Raw genomic sequence first — 25,391 nt, forward strand, 5'->3', positions numbered from 1 at the left:
TTAGTACTAAATATATAAAGGAGTATTCCGAAATCCTATTAAGGTATAGCAGAAAGTATACTAGCCTCTATAAGAAACTACTATAAGGTATTTTTAGCTTTCCGGATAAGTATACTATTAGTAAAAGAAACTAGTAATATCTATTACTATAATAAATTAGTAACCTATAATTCCTTAAAATATTTCCTCTTATAATAGTATTAGATAGGTATCTGGGATTACTATATTATTTAATTCCCGTATATTAACTATAACTCGACTTACTAGCTATTCCTATTCAGATATATACTTATAGATAATAAATATTAGAAAAGCTATAGAAATCTACTATTCTATTTAGTATAGCCTGTCCTAAGCTTCTAGCTTTCCGTATATCTTATTAATAATTTCTCGATTACGAATTCTAGCCTTATAGATTTTTGTCTTACCGGAAATCCTATTTACCTAATTGGGATATAAGTTAATTTTTATCTAATAATCTTCTAGCAAATTAATAAATCCAATATTATTAAAAAAGTTCTCCGGGAACTTATTTAGAAAGTCAGAAAACATTCCGGTAATTTCTTTATTCCCGTAAATTATAGTACTGGTATAGTACTTTATCTCTATTTTAGAATTCTCGGAATATACTTAAGGGATCTTTATAGTAGAATTCTTTAGGAAACGGGCGGCTAAATCCGTAACTTCTATATTTAGAACGGGAAATCTATTATTATACTTAATATTTATAAGATTTCCTAGACGAAAATTACAAGACAAGAATACTAGCTTTACTAAATTATTTCTGGCTAGTACTATCTTTATATTACTATTTACTAATTAGATAAATAGGATTACTAGTATTTTATTAGGTTTAAATAATAGATCTTAATCCTTAATAGCTATTAAATAGTAAATAGGAATTACTATTAATATAAAAGCAGGAATTATAAGGCCTGCTATTATATAGACTAGAGATTTCGGGATGCCTTTTTTTTAGGAGATCTTAACCGGGATATTAGTACTATAGCTTCTAATATATCCAGATTTCTTAGAAATTATAATATTAATATTTTCTAAAACTATAATATTTATACTAATAAGAAGTTTTACTACTAGGTTATTTATAAGGTATATTTCTCTCGTAATCTTAGCTAAAACTTTCTTACCGGTTTTAGTATCTATATCCAGGAAAAATATATCTAGTATTATATATTCCTATAACTAAACCTTGCCTCTAATTTCTCTAATAAGTAACGGCTTTAATATAATTCGAAGCGGGATATTAGATTAGTTAGTTATTAACTATTTCTGGTTAATTAGGGTTACTAAGTATCCCGTATTTATATATATCTTATAAGAAATACTATTAATAGAAAACTTAAATATTATAGTTATAAAGTACTAGTTTCTAAAACCAAATCCGGTTCTAATATCTGATTTCGAATTTATTATAAATTTAATAATTAGAATTATATTAAAGGCTATTACTAATAACTTTTTAGTAAGTTCTTTAGTATCTAATTTAACTATTAGCTAGTTCTTACTTAATTTCAGAATTTCTAGATACTTATAATTATCTTTATAGACATGTTTATATAACTAATTATTACTAGAGAATAATTTCTTATATTTCTTATATATAATTTCCTTTTTAATTTCGTTTACCGGGGCAAAATTTATAATAGTAAAGTTTCTAATAGATTTATTCTTAAAAGTCTCCTTACTATAATTATATATATAGTCGTCTTTATAGTCTTTTTTACTAAAATTCGCAGGCAGTTTAATAGATTCCCTATAAAATAAGTTATTACTTTTAGGTTCCTGGAATTTCTCCTTACTAAGCTCGGTACTAAAATAAATATACTATTAGTATAGAAAGTACTAATAATTTCCTATATTATAGGGTCTAAAACTACCTTAATTTCTCGATATAAATCCGTTTCTATTAGTAATTTATAGCTATAGACGGGGAGCTAGTAAAGCCTTTTAGGCTTCTTACTACTAATTAGAATTCTGATTTTAGGGGCAATTAGTATAGCTTTATTAGAAATCTTAACTAGCTTAAAATTCTCTATAACCTTAACTATTAAAATTATCTCGGCTATAGTAGCCTTAGTAATTCTGGAATTATTAAGGATACTAGGAAAACTACTAGAAATTATTCTAGTATATAGTTTAAGGAAACTAATTCTGAAAATACTAGAAATTCTGAAATTAATAGAAACTAAAATATAAAGAGCTATAGCCGGCAAATTAAAGCTACTTGCCTTTTAAGAAGTATTAACTATTAGTATTTACTTCTTTTACTATATTCTCGAAAAGAATTAATTTGAAATCTATCTTTTCTAGCTATTTTTCTTTAGCTATTAATTCTATTAATATAGAAATATTTACTTAAATAGATAACTCTAGTATATTATATACTATAATTAGCTAAAGGAAATCTGACTCTATTCCGGTAGCCTTTATATATCGGAATATGGTTTATATAAAGCTATATATAGATTCTCTTTTCTAGAGATTAGCTAGACTAAACTAACTCTTTCTTATATTTTTTATTATATTATTTACTAATTTCTTAAATTACTTTATAAGTATACTATAGATCTTATTAACTAAAGTATTAGTTAGAAGATCTCATTTCAGATTAGAAAGTTTATAGGTATATTATATAATTTCTTTACTATAAAGCCATAAGGTCTAGTTTTCTTAAACTACTTAATTACCCTTCTTATTTGCGATTTCCCGAATCCGGTTCGTAAAAATATAAATATTAGTATATACTATAAGCTTTCTAATACTAATAATTCCTAAACTATTAACTTTAATATTCTTTAGGTCTAAATTAAAGACTCCTATATTCTCTAGCTAGATATAAGTATTTTAGTTCTAGTTCTGCTAGGGTTTTTACTATAGAGTAATAGTAGCGGTATTATTTTATTAAAGCTAGTAAATAATATTTGTAATTATTAAAGTAATAGCTTATTAATTATTAGAATTTATCTATAGCAGAATTCCGGAAGCAGGGTTATTCGGATTCTGGTTACTTCTACTTTCTCTAGTACTATATCTACTTATATTTTTAATTAGGTTATAAGAATTATTAATTAGTGGGCTTTCTTCCGGTATATTAGGAATACTAGCTAGGGTAAATCCTAAAGGGGTTTTCTAATTCAAAGGTCTATTAAATCCAGAATTACTAGAGTCCGAAGATATAGGTTCGAGATTAAGAAAATATTTAAATCTATAAACGGTAGCTCTAAATATAGCTTTTATATAAATCCAGGCTTCTAGGAATTATATTACTAAATCCGGGGTACTTTCTAATCTAGCCCGGATTTATAATTATATAAGAGAAAGATCTTTCTTAATTTCTTTACTAATTTATTTAATTACTATAAAGGTTCCTAGAGAAATATAGCTTGCGAAATTATAGCCGGTTTTATAGAAGGCCTTGAGTTACGTAGCGAGATCGGCAGCTCCTGGCTAGGATATACGGAAATAGGTATTCTAATTAGTAAGGACGGCTATAAGGTAATACAGATTAAGAAACTAATCGGAATTAATAGAATTTAATACTATAGGAATTCTATTTAATAGAAATAATTATAAAATAATAAAAAACGAGGGTTAGTAATAGTTAAATTATATTAAGATTTATATTAAGGTAATATATATCTGGTAATAACTTACTAAAGCAATGCCTCGGTTATAGCAGAAGTAGAGGTCAGGTCTAAATCGAATTCTGGTATTCACGAATCGTGAACTAGTACTATAAGCTAGTTGCCCGAAGGCTAGTTGCTTTCTTTTTCAATAAATTAATCTAGAAAGCTAGTTTTGCAGGCATTACTACTAGATTACTAGGCAAGCTCTGGAATCTTAAGTATATTATAAAGCTTAATAAATTCTGTCTAGCGAGAAGTTACTATCTGAGTAAGGCTAAGCGAGAACGTGATTCCCTAGCAAATATATAGTCCTATAAGTAATTATTACTCTTATTTTTAATATATACATAAGTTTATAAACCTTAATAGTCTTAAGAATAGTAATAATAATAGTAAGTTATTTTATTATTAATAAAAAAGATATATTTACTAATATATTTAATAAGTAAAAGTAAAGCTTCTAGCTAAGTCTTACAAACGACTATAAATAGCTATTTTAATAAGTAATCTAGATAACGAGAAGAAAGCTTTATTATTAATTATTTTAAGAAATTATTATTAAACTTTATTATTAATAATAATATTTCTTTTCGGGCTATTACTACTTCAAGCTTTAAAAAGCTAATATCTTATTTAAATTAGTAAGCTTTTATTATATTATTCTTTATTTATATATATACTAATATTTAATAATTAAGTACCTGCTATATACTCGAAGGCTCTTATAGATGAGCTTAATTTATGCTATATTAAAAAGAGTTTAAATATTAAAGAAAAGTTAAAAGAGAATATTAATTCTCAAGGAACTTTCTCTATTACTTTAGACGCTTATATCTTTATAAATTAAAATGCTTTTCTTGGAATTACTATATAAGTTTATATATTCTTATAATTATTAAATAAAATTTATACTAATATATTTTTAGACATTTTATAAATAAGGATTTTAAATTAAAATCTTATTTATTAGCTATAAAAGACTTAAATAATATATACTCTAGTATTTATATGCTTTCTGTCTTATTAGAAGCTTTAAAGCAATATAATATCGAATATAATATTACTAGGTAAGTAATTTAATTTAATTTAATTTCTATTATATAATTACTAATATATTTTATTTAGTATTACTCGAGATAATACTAGCTCAAATAATACCTTATTAAAGGCTTTTATAAAGCATTATAATAAAGAAGGCATTAAATTTCAAGGAGATATTTCTTATATAGCTTAAGTATTAAATTTAATAATTTAAGATATTTTAAAAGCTCTTATTAAGAACAATTATAATACTTCTTATTCTACGGATTTATACGGATAAGAAATAAAAGAACTTAAAGATAGAGAAGAAAATAAAGAAAGAGAACAAGTAATAAGTAAGTTCTCTTTATAATTTATAAGATATTTATTAATAAATTATAGATTTATTAATTTGGAGAAAGATTAGAAAAACTATTATAGGTCTTAAATATAACCAAGAAAACCAATGGCTATTAGAAGCTCAAATTAAAGCTTTTAATATAGAAAATGCTTGATTTCCTTAACTTAGTAAGTAATTAATTTTTAATTTTTTTAATTATTTAATTATTTAATTATTATTTAATACTAATTATTTATAGATCAAAAAACACAGTAGTCTTCGACTTATTATATATTAAAGAACTTTTTATATATATATAAAGCTATTAAAGTAGTTATTAATAGCTCAAATTCAAAGGCTTTTAAAAATAAAAGTCTAGTTTTAACTAATATTGAAATTACTTATTTAAATAATATTTTAAATATAATTTCAATATTTATTAAAGCTATAACTAAGTTACAAGCCGAAAGTTACCCTACTATATATTATATTATACCTGAGGTATATAAAATATATAATAAACTTAAAGATTTTAAAAAGAATTTTAAAGTAAGTCTTTTCTTAAATTCTTCCTATATTATAAATAATATTATACTAATTTTTAATAGAATAAAGCATTTACAAATACTATTAATAAGGGTATAGCTAAGCTTCGAAAATATTATCCTAAAACAGGTGTTTTAGATAATAAAAGTAAAGCTTTATATTTGGCTTTTATTCTTAATTCTCGGATTAAATAAGAAGAATTAACTAGTATTGGCTTATCTAGCGGTATATCTTCGGATATATATAATAGATTAAAAATAGATTATAATATATAAGTAATTCCTTTTATTAGTTTTTAATAAATTAATAACTAATTTTTAAATTTAGATATAAATATAATTATAATATATCTTAAGCTAGATCTAATACCTCGGATATTAGTATGGCCGATTCCGATTCCGATTCCGATTCTAATAACTCGGATATATATATTACTAGTTCGTTCTCTAAAGTAGAGAACGAATTAATAACTTATTTAGAAGAAAAAAGAGAAGATAAAAAAGTAAGTAAACTTTACTTAAATTTTATTAAATAATTATCCGATATTCTTTTAATATTTTTTAATATATTAGTACTAATATATATATAGACTAAGCCCTTAGACTATTAGAAGTCTAATACTACTAGATTTCCTGTTTTAGCTTTAATAGCTAGGAAATATTTAGGAATTCCGGCTTCCTCGGCTACTAGTGAGAGGTTCTTCTCTCAAGGTGCCCTTATTATGTCTAAATTACGTAATAGACTTAATAAAAGTACTTTTGAGATAATATCTTGCTTAAAAAGCTAGGGGTTATTTAAAGATAAATTAGAAAAGGCTAAAAAAGAAGAGAAAAAAGGAGAGAAAAAAGAGAAAAATAAAGATTTTGAGGAGGATAATTAGTTTATTGTTATAGAAAATTAGTATTTGAGTAGTCTTATATAAGTACTAACTTAGCTTATATAAGGCTGCTTAATATATACCTTGGTTCTTTTTTTATTTATTTAAATATATACTGATTTATTACAAACACGTGACTTTCACGTGACTTTCACGTGACTTTCACGTGACTTTCACGTGGTTATTCATGGTTATTCAAGTTATTCATGAATAATTATTCTATTCTACTCAAATTATTTAAGATATTCGTTACTCTTATTTTATTCAAGTTATTCATGAATTATTCATGAATAAATCGAATAACTTGAATAATCCTTTGACACACTGATCTGACCTGTGAGAGGTAGTACATCTTAAAATGTGCCGTGAAAAGCAAGGTATCCTGCTTTTCAATCGTCTCGTGGGCGCTCTGCTTTGCATAGCACTGCAACCACCAAGACAGCAGCAAGCACATCCCTTTTATTTTCATCCTTGCCTTCAGCTTCCAAATGGAACTTCACTTTCGTACCCCCCTTAAGACAGTAAGTCTCATAAGGGTTTCCACTATCGAATTTCCCCAACGTGCATTCCTCTCCCCAGTCCTCCACGTTCTTAGACATTCTCACCCCTTTCCCCAAATATGCCGGTACAATCAAAACATTGGTCTCCCACTCGTCGCCGTTTCTTCACTGGTTCTCGGAAACGAAACCGGACAGACTTTATGGTTTGGCGGATGAAAATGCCCGGTCCCCATCCCCACTTCGGGAAGAAATTACATCACCTCCCAGAATACATGGTTCCGCACGTTTTATATTGCATCCCTCCATGGAGTGTGGATAGTGGTGTCGGCATTCTGAAGCCTTGATTGCTGCTCCGCTGCGGTTTCTTTTTGGATTCCACGAGTAAAAGCACCTATGCTATTTTGAGTATATGACAAGTTCGTGACGGTGAGGGGAGAGCGATCCAGGGACTCTCAAAATATATGCCAATTTGCGCACCCAGTGACTTCTACACATGTGCGATTATCTCTTACAGAGTCCGTGGGAACATATGCTTATGTTAAAAAAGCCCTCGCGAATAACATGTAAATTATATTCATTCGCCTGTCCTATCAGGCTATGCATGCTTCCTATGCTATACAGGGCTCGAAGTGAAGAAGATCAACGATTTCTATTCTGCTAGTTTGCTAGCTGTTATCTCTGTGGTCACACCCCTGACCTACTGTCACCCACGAGAGGAATCTCCTCCGGTCCCCACATGGAACCCAGTGGGTCACCACAGCATTTGGAACTGGGGTGCTCCACCTGCTCCACGACGCCAACGGCGATCTTCATATGGTCCATAATTGCCAAAGCCGGGGCTCCACCTATCTCTCATAGCGAAGGACATTGGTCCACCGTTGAAGAACTCCGCTTGATCTCGCCAGACGCTATTCGCCTCACGTATAAAGGGATATTGGTATTGCCGATCTGGCGGAATAAAGACATGACCATCGCCGATGCGACCGCCCCATAGGCTTCCACCTATTGGCATAGGGCCGCCTCCGTGGATGTAGTCATCCCACTCATAAAACTCTCTGCTCATACCGCTCATCTTGTTTTTCTCTTGTGTTTAAGATTAAATTGTAATGTTAGTAGGTAAAGTGGTTATGTTTTCTTTTGTGTTTTGGGAGATGTCGATGTTGAAGTGGATTTGGGTGGGAAGGGAGACGAGAGGGGTTTTTGTAGACAGGGCACACCAGAGGAACCTTCTGGTAAGGCCAAAAGACATCTCGAATAACATAAGAATATTCTCCTATATGTTTAGGAATACAGCGAATGCAATAAATAAGAGGGAGTAATGGTCCACATTATATTCACGTTTAGGCTCACGACTTTTATAATATTGTATTGTACTTCACAGTCTAGTCGACTAATAATAAGATTTCCCAATCTAAATCTTTGCGAAAATCTGTTAATACTCACCTTTTACAAATATCAAGCCATAGAATTATAATTCTTTTAAAATGTGAATAATGGGTAAGTAACTAATATTCCAGAAAAACTTAATGTGTTCTAATGTTATATGATCTCTCGCTCGACTTGAACGCTGATAACTCATCCAACCTTCTCACATTTACCAACAAAGTCAGCTTGAACACTTGCCTTTGCTGCCGCCATTTACTAGAAGTTATTAGATCCAAGGTGTAAGCTTTTAAAGTATTCAACCGCTGGGACAAAATACATACTTAATAACACAAAAGTAAGTATATAATATTGACCCGACAAGCTTGTAATAGACACTTTTTAATATAATGTTTAGTATTGTTTTAAGAAATAAAGGGACAGTTATGTTTTGATGCTTTCGATTCAGGTGAATCACGAAATTGGAGAGTTTCGTTGATTCGCTGGATTGTTGATTTTATTCGAACGCTTCAAGAATTTTGAGTCGCGGCTGGATTCTGAATGAAACAGTCCTGAGAGTGAACTATTTCTCATGGATGGATGCTGCAATTTCTGCGGAAAATTTGGTCTGCTAGGCATTTGCTTACGCTGGAGCAAGAGCCGAGGCTCGAAAAGGCAGGTTCACTGAGTGATCAAATTGCAAGCCGAAACTAGGGCAGGATTTTCGATGATGTTCATGCAATGACCATCTCTCCACTTATACATACAATTTTCAAAAGGTTATGGCTTTTCCCGCGGCAGTGTTTGCTTATCAAGCCCTGGGTTTTGAGGAAGGGGACTCTTTCCGCTTGCTCAGTCTCTTTCCAGATAACGATGACTCCCTGTCGAGTGCACACTCCTTCACACCAGGCAGGGCTCCCAACGTCAGCCGCATGAAGCTCTGTCTTACATATAGAGAGAATCAACTCTTAGCAGCGGAATAAATTTGAACGGCTTTCTGCTTCCGTTTACACACAACCTCCAACAAGCGCTTCGAAGATTGAGCGACGAGAGTGAGTGGTTGCGCAGTCTGTACGCTGTGGATGGACGCAATTGGCAATAATCAGTCGCATGTTTGCAAACGAAATCGCCAGGTTGCCCAAATGGGAGATATATGCACGAGCAGAGAGGGTCGTCATCTGGCTTGGTAAAGCAAGTGAGGATAGCGAGATGGCGATAGCTTTTATGCATAAACACAGTGAACGGCTTGCGAGAAACGGTGAGTTTCTACATATGCTATCAAGTCTTGCAAGTATCCAAAGAAGAGTTTTGAAGTTATTCTGAAGGAGTTCTTGGGTCCAGAATGGGTTGATTAATGGGAAGCTGGGGATCGACTTTTGTCCAAGGCCTGGTGGCAGCGGGTTGGGTTATCCAGGAGTTTGTCGTTGCATGAGATGCCATTTGTCACTGTGGAAAAGGCATTCATCCTTTGGTACTTGGTTGATGCTTTTGCTGTCATTCTTGAACATAGTTAGAAATAATCATTGCCTGCCCTTCTCGCCTGACTATACCAAGCCATTCTCCGAAGTCTTCATGTTCTATACAGTATCAGAAACTAGAGTATAAGGAGCCGATCTGGAGTTCCGACAACTGTTTTTGGACAAATGGACCTGGAACATCAACGAGATAACAGCGAGGTTGAGAGACGAAGGCGGATTTCAGACTTGAAACGGCACAATGTGAGATCCTGGACAAATGTGCAAATGAAATAAAGAAGCTGCTCGACAAGGTGAATACGAACAATGAATATGCTCAGCTAGAAGAAGTGCAGCAAGGCAACCTTCCAGCTTTTATCGGTACGACTAATTATTCACTGCATCAAACATCCTTGAAGCTAATGAACTAGAAGCGGTGAATGTACCATGCGGTGAATGCATCATGCGGTGAAGAAACATGAGGGCGCACCTCAATACTGTTCTAGAAGAGATATTTGAGTCTTACACTTGAGATGACTGGGCTAGAAGACCATATATTTGTATTCTTTGGGCTGCTTGAGCCAGAAATCTTACGTCCACAGGGAGACGGTGCTCAGACCTTTGTCGGAGCAGCGTATATTCACGGAATCACGAACGGAGAATGGCAAAAACATCATGAGCTAGGTTATATCCAAAAGAACGTGTAAGCATTCGATGACCGCCATCAAGAGTGGTACCAGATCGAGTCGGTGGCGGTATTCAGAATTTCACCCGCAGTCTTGACCGGTTACCCTTACTGTAGTCTTATTAAGGGCCCGTTTCGCACAGACTCACGCAAGTTGATTGCTGGCGATTGCTAGCAACCGAATACTAACGTTCAATACTCAATGTTCAAAGCTAGTATTTGATAAATTAAAACTGTTTCGCAAGAATACAAATACTCAATAATTATTGTAATTACAGAGGTTTCAGCTCATCTCTGCTAGCGTTTTCAGCCTCTATTTTTAGCCTCACCAATCTTCCACCTTCCTTCCTTCCCTAATAATTAGCGATTACTCCCTATAATTATAGCGTCTTAAAGCCTGGACTTATTTTATCGTTAAATGGAAAAGTAACTAATAAAATAATTGCGCCTTATATTATTTACTACTAAATAAAGTAATATAAGCTATATTTTAGGAAAATCGCAAAATATAAAGCTTAGGAAAGAGTTTATGCCCTAGCGAGGCCCATAAAGGTAGCAGAAGCCGAGCATTCAACTCTCAGTATTTTGAGGTTGTTCTTGAAAAACTGAGGTTAGTATGGGGGCAGATACTGGTATCTAAATGCTAGCGTTTAATGTTATAGTATCTAAAAAAAATGCGAAACACTTATTTTGTAATATCTGAATGCTAGTATTACGATATCGGTAGTATCCGAATATTCAAGGGTTGCGAAATGGGCCTACAGTAAACAGCGACGAACAACTCGTAGACATGTACACCGCAAGTGCTGCGCCACCACCTACCCAACTCGCCAGCCTTTCCCTCCATCCCCTTTATTTCCCCACATCCGCAAAATATTGTGCAATTCAAAGAACACTCGAATCACAACTTCACACTCGAATCATGAGGCTCCTTAACACCAAGACCCTTGAGCTCTAACCTTTCGTCCCCAATAAAGCTCCGGACTATGCCATCCTGCACTTGTGTCGCTCTGAAGTGCCCACTTTCGACGACATCACCAGTGGTCATGTCGTCCACCCAAACAGTCCCGCAAGACAAAAGCAAGCTTTCCACAAATTCCAGAGCGCTTGCGATTGGCTACGCGAGAGCGCATTTATCAGGCTCCAGGAAGCATTTTATAATCCCACGGTTGACCACACATTACTCTTGTTCAGGTGCAGTTCGAGTCACGAGAGTCAGCCTCTCCTAGCAGACAGCCCAACACACTTTTGTCAGAGACCGAATTGCACATCATGCATGTCTGGGGGAACTAATCGCTTTACTTCGAATGCTTCATATAGCAACGTTCTGCTGACATCGAATTGGAGCGTTTACGCACATGAACAAGTAATGACAATGGTTACTCTCCCTTGTTCCTTGCTCTGCTACCCTGTGTTGGAGAAGTCAAGTCAAAGCTACAGGAGAAGCAGATTCTCATTTGCCCTTTTCCAAGCTGGCCATATCGAAAACAACGTGTTTATGCCACTTTCGCTCTCGACGATAATTCATTCCCTCGTTTGGTCGCGGAACGCTCGGTCTATCAATCACCGCTCAACTGAGCTAGTTCAAGTAAGACTAAACACAGAATTGAAATTCAATGCTCAAAACCCCAGGATTCAAAGTCTTCGGCCGCGATTTCATGCGGGATTGCTGTTGCTGGCAACCACTTTCCCAGGTGTCTTTGCGGTTGGTCAAGGATCGGCGAAATTTGGTCTTTGAAAGAGGTATCAGAAGTCATAATACAGAAACGATGGCGTAAATAATACAGACTGTTCTCCTTTCCCACCCCTTTTGAATACTGTTCGATCAATTTTTCATCTTAGCGGGATCAGGCGTCCTCAATTTGAGGGCGATCCCCTCAACCGTTGGTACCAGCTCTCAGCGAACCCTCGAAAGAGGCACACGTAGTGGGCGCTCTCAATAGAGAGACGCTCCTCAAAATCCTTGTCATCTGCAACGAATTATTTTATCTTCTACTGCACCACGTGCCTTCTCGTATTGAGGCGATTTTTGCACACGTCTAATCTGTCGCAAATCGTAAGCAGACCTCAACCACTGGTGCTTTTTACTAACCGTCAACACTCATCACGAAAACAGGCAAGGGTATTCCCAGGAACATGGCGCCCAATCGCGGAGCTCGGGAGCCTCGGAAAGGGTCCTTGCAGGCAGCTTTGCCCGCTTTCAGCTACTCGGTGAGACTGCACCAATTCGTTGTCAAGCTGCAAGTTGACGAATCGTGCAGGAGTGAGGCTTCTCATGCAAGACAACAAACGCCGGAACTCCTAAGGCTGCAAAAGTGTGGGGTTCAACATCTGTGGGGTCGGGGAGCAGTGAGGCTTCCCAATGTGAGGAATCATGCATATGCATGTTCTTCCATTGGTGCCACGTACGCAGCGCAGAGCCTCCAGTGTAACCGTCCCCAAGAAATCGAATTGATTAATAACAGGTGCAAGTCACAACTCTGTTGATTGAATTATTTCTTCCTGACCATCGAATCTCCAGAACACTACTCCGCGATCCAATATGGCGGAACCAGTGGTTTCTGATTCTGGTGCGGCATCGGCCCAGTCAGAGATTCGTCGCTCGTGGTACATCAAGTAAGTATCTCTCAAGACGATGTGCTCTTCCCGCCCCTAATCTTTTGTCTATAATAGATCCGTGCAAAGCGAGCGAGTCACGGTTCTCGTAGGAAGTAATCAAGACGTCTTTAGAGTGCCCTACGACCTCCTTACACAATATTCACGAGACTTCAAAAAGCTCCGCGACGCCCTGAACGATTCGGGTGACGAAATAGCCCTCCCAGATGTCACGAAACCCACGTTCGAAGACTTTTTCATCTGGCTTCATGCGTACGAGCCGAATATCTTGCGTGCCGACGGCAACGAGTCCGATTTCATCGACGGAGCTCTGAATCTTGCTGTCTTCGCGCAGAAATTCAAGATTTATCACCTCCGAAACCAAGCTTCTGATGTTGTTCGTGCTGCCCTCCGCGAAGGCCAGTGGAGCATCACGCCTGAAATGATATCTGCGGTATACAAAGTTGCTCCTGCAGGCTCTGCTCTCCGCCAATTGAGCTTCCTGGGCTTCGTTGCTTCTGAAGGCCAGAGCGACTCTACCGTTTGGCAAGAAGCTTTCATCGACTGTCCATCTCTTGGTTGGGATTATTTCCAGTACAAGAATGGCAATAAGATATACAGCGAGGGTATTGCGGCTGGAGGAGCCTGTCGCTTTCATGACCACTCCGACATCCCGGGCTGGGCTGTTCAGGATCTTTTTGCCTGTCCATACCCGCATGGCGCACCTCGACTGTTGCCTGGCGAGTCTGCCGTCCACGACATCATCATCAATACTCCGCGAGCTGAAGATGAGGATGCACTAATATCTGCTGAAGATGTCGCCGAGCCAAACGTTGCAATGGAGCTTCAGCAAGTCGATGAACCAGCTGTTGAGGCTACTGTCGACCAGCCAACGGAGTCTGCTTCCGCTGCCTCCGCTGCCTCTGCGTGCTGGGCAAGTGAGACCACGGAAACTGCGCCTGTTGATACGGAGTCTCAAATATTTGGGCCACATGAGCAGCCTCTCGTCAAAGAAGTCGTGGAGGATTGGCGAATCAAGACGAAGGATGCAGAGCCTGTGGAAGTGGAAAATTTTCCCGCGGTAGATGAGTCTTTGCAACATACTATTAGAAACGCACGGATGCAAGTTGATGAAAGCCACCCAGTGTTATCAAAGGTGACAGTAACCAGGCTGCCAACTTTGGAGGAAAAGAAGGAACCAATCCTTGAACAAGGACCAGTCGTAGTGAAGTCACCTAATTCTGAGCACGTTGAATCAGTTCAGGATTCTGTACCAATGGCGCGAGCGGATTCTGTTATGTCAGTTGTTGAGCAAACTGGGCCGAAAGGGAAAGGGAAAAAGAAGAAAGGCAAAAAACAATCGCAAGGTGCTTAGTTATTTATGAGGTTTGGAAATAACACATTGCTTTTTGAAAATAATTTTACCATGGAAGTGGCTTCAACCCAAATGTGATGAGATCCTTGGAGCTTCTTTTCTGTCCCACACCTCAAGTTTTTGATTACTTGGGGCGTGAAGTTCGTTTACTTGGAAGCACTCTACGTCCGCTCCCAGTTTCAGCTTGGTCAATGGTAACGCTTATGACCCGGTGTGCTGTGGCCCTTGTATGAGGCATACGGACAAACATTGGCGGGCGTCTTCTCATTTCTTCAAGCTTCAATGATTGGTTCGACTCAGTGCCTCACCTTCGCAGTAAGTTTATTGATGAAGGAAACTTTCTTCACCTCGTCTTCGTCGTCAATCTTGAGCAATCGATCCGAGAAGTCCATTTCACTCAAGCGAACCCTGTTCAAAATTAGCCCGTATACATCACCCCAACCCAGTGTGTCCACTTACCAACGAGTCTTGTGATACAGCTTGTATCCAACAAATAGCAGAATCGTGGTGGGGATTGTGATATAGGAAACAACGAAAAGCCTCCAGTTGAAAGGCTTCTCAAACGCAGTGAATCCCTGGATAAGGAGGAGGAATACATTAAGAAACAGATTGAATCTGTAGATCCAAATGCTACCAAAAGCTTTGAATGGATACGTGGATGGGTTGATGCCTTGTTTTACAAGTCCACTACGCACTCGAAGGTGCGTGAATACAATACCCGCCCAGGCGATGTAGGCTGCTGAACCTCCCACGGAAGTCATGTATGCGAAGACTTGACCGGCTGTTACTTTCATGTTCATCAGGGCGAGGAATCCCCAGCAGACAGACGTCAGGATCGAAACATAGGGAACTACGTATTGTCAGCGGACTCTTGGCAGTGTGGGAAGACCGTTATCTGGGCGACTGCTGACATACCTCCTTTCGTCGAAGTAATTGCAAAGACTTGTGGTGCTCTGTGGGACAAAGCAAGGGAATAGAGAACTCTTGACTGGACATAGATGCATCCATTCACGGCCGAAATGAAGGCTATCACGATAAGAACGTTGATAAAGTCTCCGGCCGATTTCCATCCAGCCTGTACGAACCCGATGGTGAATGGTGAGGATGCAACAGTCGACTCGGCATTGAGTAGTTCTGGAGCATTTGAGGGGCAGATCAGCCCTTGGAAAAAGATGACACCCATGTAGACGAAAACGATCCGATATACCACAGAGTCCACCCCCTATGGGTGTTAGTCAGGTAATGTCAAAATCGATTGAAGGTGGCAAACTGTAGGTATAGAGTTCCTTGGGTCTTTCGTTTCCCCAGCAGCCAAAGAAACGATCTCGGTCCCCACATAATACGCAGAAGCAAGGACAAACACCTGACCAAATCCATTGATTCCATTCACAATAGGACCTAAAAAATTAGGAACAGACTCAAAAGTGTGTGTAAGACTTACCTTCGGGTGGGTTCCAATACCTAAACCCTATATATCCATTCCCGAACGCACCAACATTGACGAGGAATGAGATGAAGAAGCACACAGCGAACGAAATAATTTTGAACCATCCAAAATAATACTCGATCTCGCCGTAGACCACAACGCCGAGGGTGGTGAGGATGGAGAAGAAGACCCAGAATACAATCACCCAGCCGTATAAGGGCATTTTCTCTTCTGGTACCCAGTATTGTAGGATCAATATTGCACCGTTCCATTCTGTGCGAGTTTTCAGTCAGTCCATTATGTGCGAGCGGGATAGCATATTTCTTACCGCTTCCAAGAAACACCGACCACATGAAGTAGTACATCCACGCCATCGCGAAACTGAATGCTGGGTCCACAAAACGTCCGGCATGCTGCGGGAATTTGTTAGCTTTGTCAATACTGGTAAGAACGCGGATATCCCTTACTTCGACGAAACCACCTGCGATTGGAAACATGGTCGTCACTTCACCAACGCTCTGCATCAATGCCCAGACAATGAACCCTATCAATATATGAGCTGCTGTATACCGCTAAGTGAGTATGAACACACCCACCAACTATACCAAAGCCGATGAGAGCTCCCAACGGTCCGGATAGGTACAAGGCATATCCAAAGCCGTAAAAGCAGCTTGCTCCGATCACACTTGCAAGGGAGATCAGCGTGACGTGTCTCCCCAAAAGTCCTCTCTGTAGCCCATCGTCAAGAATGATCCCATTTTGAACATCCACTGGTTTCTCTGTAGTCTTCACAATGGATTTTTCGTCTCCTGAGATTTTTTGGGGGCAAGAAGGTGACTCGAGATCGGAAGTTTGCGCCATTCTTGCGAGATATAGCTGATGTGAAAGATAACGACTGTGCACTCCCGACTAAAACACGTAGTACCTGGGTATATGGCACTATTCTAGACGGATTCTTATGCTACGTTTCTCTGATAAGAGGAGAGGGCGGAACACGTTGAAGGTGGGACCCCCTGAAAGTCTAGATAAGATGGCCGATCGGCGGCTGCACGGTGTTTTGTAGCGCACGTCGGAAATGAAAGCTATAAAGCATAATTGGCCCCCGAAGATGGTCCCTCCACAAAATGGAGAAGGCTGCATCATAGTGTAACAAGAGAGTTCGCCGGATATATATAGTCGGTCCGACTCAAGAACAACATCCCCCCCTCCCCCCGCTATAATTAATACAAATTATATTAATTAAAACTAAAGTTTATCTTTATATAATTTAGCTTATATATTCTTGTTATATACAGAGAACACTCCAAAGAGGATGAATTTTTGAGTGCTTTAGAGAGCTTATATAAGTAAAATAAGCCTGGAAACTAAGTTCTTGTTATAGTTATGCTTCATGACTGTCACGTGCTCCCTGCACGTAATACGCTAGGTTATATTAGGCTAGGCTGGTTCGCATGCTACCTGGCGTTCGCACACTTGTATATACTTCTCTCTTTAGTTTAGCATTATTGGAATAAGGCCCACTTTACTCTGCTTTCCAAGCCTATAAACAGGCCTCGTAATAGTTCTTAAACTACGAATATTGCGGCATAAAGTCATGCGACTTCAGCGTATGTGCCCTGTAGTGGCTGTGGCTATAGTGGCTGTGGCTATAGTACCACGCTTTTGGCCTAGTGACTATAGCGCTCAGATACTGGAACTTAGAGGTCTTATAGGGCTCTTTAGTAATCAAGCCCCTTTACTTGCAGGGGCATACCCTAGAATTGTCTTTTAATCCCTGAAACTCCTTGTAGGGCTTAAGCCCGTAGCCTTAATAAACCTCGCTTTTATAGGGACAGGTAGCCTATAATTTAAGTACGGACCTACTAAGCTATAGATGCTTCCAGGGCACTTTAGTAGTAGTGTCTTTACAGGCTAGTTTCACTAATTATAGTATATGATTAGTGGCTGAGATATTATATGCCCTGTAGTTATATGACTTTATACTATAATATTCGAATATAAGATTAGTATATAAAAAGCATTTAGGGAAATTTATATACTATATAATAATTCTTTTTTAAAAATATATTTATAAGATTATATATTATTTTTATTAAATTTAATTTAATTTAAAACTTAAAATTTAATAATTATAATTATTACTTTAAAAGTTTAAAGTTATAATAATACTTATAAAATAAATATATTATATTTAAAATATATAAATTACTTCTTAAAATTTAAGAATTTTGTTTTAATATAAAATACTTGAAAAATTATAAACTTATAATAATGAGCTTATTATATATTTATTTATTATTTAAATTATTAGCTATATTAAATAAATAATATATAATATTTAGGGCTTATAAAGTAAAATAAAAGATTTGCTATAAAAATAATTTAAAGCTAAAGAAAAAAAAGTTAAAATATAAAAAGTTAAAATATAAAAAGTTATAAAAGTATAAATATATATCTTATAATACATTAGCTTATAAGAAACTTAGTATTTTAATTTTCTTATATTTTATATATTTATTAAGTAATTAGAAATAATTAAAAGTAATAAAAAGTAATATATATATATTAATTAAATAACTAAAGTAAAATAATATTTTTATTAATAAATTTATATAACTAAAATAAGTAAATAAGCTAGAAATTAATATAGAATTATTAAAGTTAAGGTATTTCCTTTTTATTTATTCTTTAGTTTAATATTTTTAAAATATAAAATTCTTTAAATTTTTAAATTTATTATAATATTTATAAAAAGTTAGTTTTATTTCAAATTCAAGAACTTTTATAACTTTATTAAAATAAATAACCTAAAAAATATTATAAAAATATTAATAAATTTAAATTTCATTTAATTAAATTATTTTTATATTTTTATTATTATTTTTATTAGACATAATGATTTCTAATATAATATAAATAAATTAAAAAATATAAAAAATATAAAAGAAAGAATTTACTTATATATTAATATTAAAAATTTATATAAGAATATAATATATATAAGGCCGTATATAATTAAAAAAAACATATAATAAACCTCGAATATTATAAGTATTAATTAGGGACATTAATAGCTCTTTAATATTATAATTATATTACTATTTATATTATAGGCTTTAGGCTTATAAATTACTAAATATATATATATATATTATTAAGGCTTCTTATTTAAAAAAGGCTTTCTTGAATTTTATAAGAGAAATAAAGATTAGTTTTATACTAAATTTAATATTATAGTTTTATAACTTACTAATTTATTTTATTAATAAATATTTATAAAGAAATAATTATATAATTCAAATAATAAAAATAAAAATAATTGAAAATATAATACTAATAATACAAATCTTGAATTTCGGTATTATAGTAATAAGTATTACTTTTATTATTTATGATAAAAGAAGCTTAAAAATAATATAAGGGAACTTATAATAATTAAAATAAGAAAAAATTCTAAAATAAAGAATATTAAGCTTATATTAGAAATATTTAAAATATGATTGTAATAATTATTGTCATATAATTATAATAAACTAAATTTAAGCTAAGTTTTAAGTTAAACTTAATATTTTAATAGTTTTAATTTTATTTATTTATTACTATACCTTACTCCTTTTTTTTATCCTTAACATTAGACCAGAATTACCTCTTACCCTCTTATTTAATCGGTATACTGTATTTGTTATATAGTAAGAGTAGCTATTAGGGGGCTGGAAAATTGAGTTCGTTATAATTATTTGAAGCTATAATGCCACCCCCTTGCTACTTCAATGGGATTGGGAAAACATCAAAACTCGGAGGTGTGATGGCGAAAGTCAATACTAAAGGAGCACTGCAGGATGTATCGTTAGACATCTAGCCTTATAAGCTCTCGTGCGGGGAGATCAGCCGAGCCGGATAGTTGGCATTGTTTTCTGCCAAGGATCGCGACTCTTAACGCCGGCCACGCTACCTAGGTCCGGCTAGTTATGATCTTGCACTTAAGCCACCGAACTTTATGGCTTTATCTATCATGTAATTCTTTGCATCTCCGGTATACATGGGACAGTGGCAAAGTTCCATTTGGGGTCTCGAAATTACTTTTGGACAAGAATTTCTCCATGCAACATGGCCAAGCTTGCATCATCTCTCTTCGCCCACTCCTCCCAAGTCTTGGCCATTTTTTCAAAATCACTCTCAGTACCTAGGCCAAACTTTAAGGCTTTTTCGCGCAAAGAACCCCCTCTGAGCTGATCACATAACCCCTGGGCTAGAGAAAACACAGCCATTAGAGCCATAATCGCAGCCATGAGAAGCAGTGTGGAATAATGAAACTTACAGCAGATTTTCCTCTTGCTCGGTGTATGGTATGACCAGGTACTATAGCTAAGCGTAACCTGGCTCCGTTCGACACCAACCTTGAGTGCCCAAGAAAGCAGCTGTCGGCCTGCAGTTGGAGTGCCACCGCCGGCACTCATAAGGCTTGCCATGAGCTTATGGAACCTGTACAGCTCGGGAAGTTCGGGCCAGACGCACTCCGTCTCGTAGTCGCCCTCGCGGGCCGCGACGATGCCGCCTCGTTTTGTTACTCGGAGCATTTCACGCAGCGCATCCCACGGGGTGCCAATGTGGATAAGCACCTGATGACAAAAGGTGACGTCGAATGTCTCGTCGGCAAAGGGGAGCTTGTAGACATTACCCTGCTGAAACTCGATGTTTTTAACGCCGGCCATTTCAGCGACAGCTCGTGCCCGCGGCAAGATGTTGGGGTTAAGGTCAATGCCGGTAACGTGGCCGTCGGGGATAAGCTTGGCGAAACTCACAGAGATGGTGCCTGAGCCAGCGCCGACGTCTAAGAGCGTCAAATGGGGGTTGGATTCTTTCATAGACTGCAACTTGGGCAGCAAATGGGCAGCGCTGTTTTCGGCAGTCCGCAACTCGTGGAGGATCGCTTGAGCCGGCGGATGGCCCTGCTTCTCGTTAGGAGTCAGGTCTTGCTCCATTACTGTTGCTAGTGGATGGAACTAAAGAAGGATTGACATCGAAGCAGACTCAGGAAAAACGTCGGTCTGTCGGATAGATGCAGTCTCTGCGGCAACCTTGTCGCTTATAAAGCATTATCACGTGGGCCGAGAACAGATGGCAAGTTCTTCCTGTTTTTGATTCCTTACTAGCTCGTATGTTTTTCAAGCTAAAGAGAGGAGAGTTACACGCGCCTCAGGCTGCAATATATATAAAAGCGATCCCACTGATAGTGCTTCATAGGTGGGATAATATAATCGAACCCATTCTGGCTGCTCACTTCCTTTAAGAGGCTCTTCCCTTACTTATACCAGAGTATTGAAAGTGACGTCACGGGACGTCAGCTTACCAATTTCTCCATTTCTGCACGTCAGCTGATTTGTCATATGGGCATTAGGTACCTGACAAATCACGCTACCATGTATATATATGTCGACAAGTCCTCGATTTGAAAGGCCAGCTGCTATTGTCAATAAATGTCCATTATAATACAGAGATATTATATTAAATATATTATTATTATTCCTTTCTTTTTTTCTTTTTCTTTTTTTCTTTTTCTTAAATATATTTCTAGACTTTATTCCTATTGTTTATTAGCTCTTTTATTGAGACCAAAACTATTTGCCTCTTTTATATTTTCCTTAAAAAGGCTTGTAATTATTAATACGAGATTATAAAAGCAATAGTATTAAATTAAGCTTCTAGTAATTACTTATTAGAGGTCACTCTTGAATTCGAGGATATTACTAATAAATAATATTAATTTTCACATTTTCTAGCTTCTACTTTTACGGAATCTTTATTTGATCTAAGGATATACTAGGCGCCAGAATGCAGCGTTAATGCCTTTCTGTATTAAAAATTAATAGTCGGACTTAATATCGCGACTAAAGGGGCCCCTTCCTTTAGTTACAGAAAGCGAGTTGGCCCGCAAAAGCGAGATAGCCTGTTTCGGCCTTTTTTTGCCTTCTAAAAAACAATATTAGAAACTAGCTATAGGAAATCTAATTAATATATTTTATTTATAATCTTATAATTACCTATTATATACTTAAAGGCCAAAGTTTTAAGTAAAAGAATAAAAATTTATAATTAAGCAAAAGTTATAAGCCTAATATTTGCAAAATAGTTATAAATAAATAATTCTTATAATTTTGTATTTCCCGTAATTTTATTATTAAAAATTTAATAACCCTCTATTTATATCTTTTTTTAAGATTTAAAGAATTATATCTAGTTTATAAGGCTTATATTTTTAATTCTACTACTTAGATTTATTTAAAAAGGTCAAGGTTTCAAGTTATTAAGGATTTTATTTAGTACGAGCCATCTCGCTTTTGCGGGCCAACTCGCTTTCCCCGACTAAAGGGAAGGGCCCCTTTAGCGTGACGTGAAGTCCGACTATTAGCGAGTGCCATATCAATGATCGACACAGTCAGAGCAAAGTTCTTACTTGAAGTACGTTGACACGATCATGCTACCAATGAGTCCCATCTTTGGAGTGCACACGCTCGAAAATCTCGCCTGCGTTGGGTCCATCGTACGTCTAGATTTTCGTTTACGAATAAGCACGTAGTATTATAATCGGATCATGGCATGAGTAATCTCACTATTCATATTCAGTACAAGAATTGAAGACAGAGAGAAGATGAATCAACGTACCTCTTCTATTTCTAGATATTTGAGGTCCGCGCTGGTTTTCAATTTGAACGCTGCTGCTCCATCCTTAATAACTTCCTTACCGTGGCCCATGAAGATTTGCGCGAGTTCCAAGAGCTCAGCGGGGCGGGCTGCTGTGAGGACGCATTTGAAAATGAAGGGTCCAGGACCAGGCGGTACTGCAGGTCGGCCTCCTGGGCTTGGAGGAGGAACATTGGGAACAAACGAAGGCATAGCAAATGAAACTATAGAAGATAGAAAATTAGAAAGGGTTTGAAGTTGATGCAGGTTCCTTTCAACGCCTATTGATATTTTATTCTCTAGTGTGGACAAGAATAGTTTTGTCGGGTACGCTGGGGAAGACTATTCTGTGCGACATGGCTCTTTGCATTTATGTATATTCTAACCCACCCATATCCCGATTCCCCCAGTTTCAGCAACGCTGGCAGGCGCTGATGGCATTACAAAGGGGTGCTTATCCGATGGCTTAATCGACTGATGATCGGTTAAGGTGGAGAAGAGAGCACGCAGGAATGTGGGGGCACCGAGGACCACCCCGTCTGACGCGTTCGATGGCTAACCTTTCCCTGTGTCAAATACTCGGTTATTCAATATGTTGTAACTAATGTGACTCGAGGCTTCATTTCACGCCCTGAATATCTACCAATATCCCGTACCAGGTTGCCGACTAATCGACTTCAATAACTGAGAGTTACCTTTTCAAGTGTTAAGACACCTTTTGTGTAGGATGAACTTTCTCTTCTTAGGCTTCTAGATTGGATATCTGTTGCAATGCAAGGAAGGATTGCACATGTTTAGAATTTGTGTTTCATTCTTCTACTACTGTATCCGGTGAATATTTAAATTCTAGCTCGAAGCACATGGATTTGTAAGTAGGATACTGAAGTGCTGGGTAGAGTACTGTATTTATTTCTGAGCACATCGTTGCATTGATCTAAATATGAAATATAGTAACTATGCTTGCCCTTCCTTGACACCACCCTCTGGAAACAGCATAGCTCAACTACTCACTTCGACTTCAAGCTGACATTCCTGATCAGAGAAGCGCTCAGGATAATCAAGAAAGCCACAGGTACGACAACAATGTAGACATTGTTAAGAGACCGGAGGTAGGCTTTGATAACAGCCGTTCGCAGGTCCCCTTGCAGTTCCCAAATAGCGGCGACAGAACCTTCGACCGCCGTGGCTGTATCGGCCGGCACATTGAAAAAGGCGAGATATTTTCTGAGGGAGCCGCTCAGGCTTGGCGATATTCCACCCTGGAACGTTCCACGGAACGTTCCGGCCGGTATCGACTGGTATTAGGTAATATCAATAATAGAACGTTCTAATTATTCCAAAATAGCAGGGGTAGGGCGAAAATAACAGGGGTAGGCGAATCCACTGCTAGTTCCCCTATTATACTCTCTTCCTTACTTTTTATCTATTCATATAATTAATTTACCTTAAGTATATTCTCAAAATATCTTCTTTAATTAAACCAGACTATTCCCTTATATTATCCGAGATAGTAATATCTTCTATAGACTATTTAAAGAGGATTTTTCCGATTTAGAAGTATTCTTATTATATATTACCTAATAAAAATAAAGCTTTACTTTATTATTTATATTATTAATTAGACTCTTTCCTATTACTATATAATATTATTACTATAGGAAACCTCAGAAAGTATATTCTAAGGCATTATTTACTTATTATCCTTAAGCCTACTAATTTTAAGAACCAGAAGAAAGTTATTTAATAAATTTAAAGGCTTTAGTATTAAGCTCAAGAATTTAGAGATATAGAGAAGTTTAATTTATAAATAGCAAATTAATTAAAGAGTTCTTATAAAAGCCTTAATTACTTTTATTATTAAATAAAACCTCTTATAATATATAATAGAATAATTAGAGTTCTATATATTTTACTAGCTCTTAAATAAAGCTTATAAAGATATACTTCTTATATTTTATTCTATTATTTCTTCTAAGGTTAAAGAATCCTGGATTTAATATAAGAATACTATATAATAAGTTCTCTAATTAATAATCTTATATATTTATATTTCCTTAAATATTTAAACTTTCCTAAATTACTTTCTTTTTTTTAGCTATTTATATCTATTTTACCTTATATGAATTTAAATATTAAAAGATCTTTTTTACTCTTAAATTAGTCTATAGCTATTTAGAAGAAAAGTAATTCTTAGTTCTTTTTCTAGTTTTGGAAAACTATAGTATTATATAAAAGCTTAGAGCTATTATAAATAATAATACTAGAACTAATAAGACCCGTTATAAAATAATTCAAATATACTAGAAATAAGAGCTTAATATTAAATAAAATATATAGTAAATATAAATTTGCTATATTAGATATATTATTAATTCTATAACATAAGCTTTTTTATTTTCTAAATTAATTAAAATAAAAGAACTTGAGTTATATAAGTAATAGAAATAAATTCAAGAAATTAATAATAATAATAGAAAAAAAGTCAAGTTTAGGCTTTTAAGTCTATTTAGTAAAATATATAATATTATAGCTTATATTTATAAATTACTTACTTATATAACTAAATAAATAGAACTTATAAAAAGAATAATTTTAATAAATAATTATATAAAATAAAATAGCTAGTATAAAATACTTCTTATTCTTATTAAAATATATATATATATAAATATTACCGGAATTATAAGAATAGTTTTATAAAGAATTTCTTATCTTATAAAAACTAGAAAAAGCTTTATATAACTAGAGACTTTTTTACTATTTTTATATAAGCTATTCTTTTTATAAAAGAAAATACTATTTCTATTAATTATATACTCTTTATAATAAATATTTTAATTAAATAGCTTTAAGAAATAATTATAAATCTCTTGCTTTTCTTTT

General features: G+C 35.5%; 4 protein-coding genes across 4 annotated transcripts; 2 read left to right on the forward strand and 2 right to left on the reverse strand.

Moving 5' to 3' along the window:
* Positions 1-6,163: 6,163 nt before the first annotated feature.
* Positions 6,164-6,340, forward strand: K444DRAFT_529069 (uncharacterized protein; the record flags this gene model as incomplete). Its single annotated transcript, XM_024874774.1, has 1 exon — positions 6,164-6,340. A coding segment is annotated over one exon (177 nt), but the record flags the coding sequence as incomplete, so codon positions are not given.
* A 6,501-nt stretch (positions 6,341-12,841) lies between these two features.
* On the forward strand, positions 12,842-14,542 carry K444DRAFT_402313 (uncharacterized protein). The gene is made up of 2 exons (XM_024872537.1): positions 12,842-13,047; positions 13,162-14,542. Exons 1-2 carry the CDS (start codon positions 12,974-12,976, stop codon positions 14,399-14,401), a joined length of 1,314 nt encoding a protein of 437 aa, XP_024736812.1. The 5' UTR covers positions 12,842-12,973; the 3' UTR covers positions 14,402-14,542.
* Positions 14,543-14,644: 102 nt separating this feature from the next.
* Positions 14,645-16,767, reverse strand: K444DRAFT_561578 (putative arginine permease). Its single transcript, XM_024876948.1, has 8 exons — positions 16,424-16,767; positions 16,295-16,371; positions 16,156-16,240; positions 15,843-16,100; positions 15,672-15,799; positions 15,317-15,623; positions 14,861-15,251; positions 14,645-14,809 (listed from the first exon to the last, which is right to left on the reverse strand). The coding sequence occupies exons 1-8, from the start codon at positions 16,686-16,688 to the stop codon at positions 14,698-14,700; spliced, it is 1,623 nt and encodes a 540-aa protein (XP_024736813.1). The 5' UTR covers positions 16,689-16,767; the 3' UTR covers positions 14,645-14,697.
* A 2,985-nt stretch (positions 16,768-19,752) lies between these two features.
* Positions 19,753-20,869, reverse strand: K444DRAFT_561582 (S-adenosyl-L-methionine-dependent methyltransferase). The gene is made up of 2 exons (XM_024876949.1): positions 20,146-20,869; positions 19,753-20,076 (listed from the first exon to the last, which is right to left on the reverse strand). Exons 1-2 carry the CDS (start codon positions 20,807-20,809, stop codon positions 19,904-19,906), a joined length of 837 nt encoding a protein of 278 aa, XP_024736814.1. The 5' UTR covers positions 20,810-20,869; the 3' UTR covers positions 19,753-19,903.
* Between the last annotated feature and the right edge of the window lie 4,522 nt (positions 20,870-25,391).

The sequence above is a fragment of the Hyaloscypha bicolor genome (genome assembly GCF_002865645.1).
Source record: "Hyaloscypha bicolor E unplaced genomic scaffold K444scaffold_73, whole genome shotgun sequence".
NCBI classification, from domain to species: domain Eukaryota; kingdom Fungi; phylum Ascomycota; class Leotiomycetes; order Helotiales; family Hyaloscyphaceae; genus Hyaloscypha; species Hyaloscypha bicolor.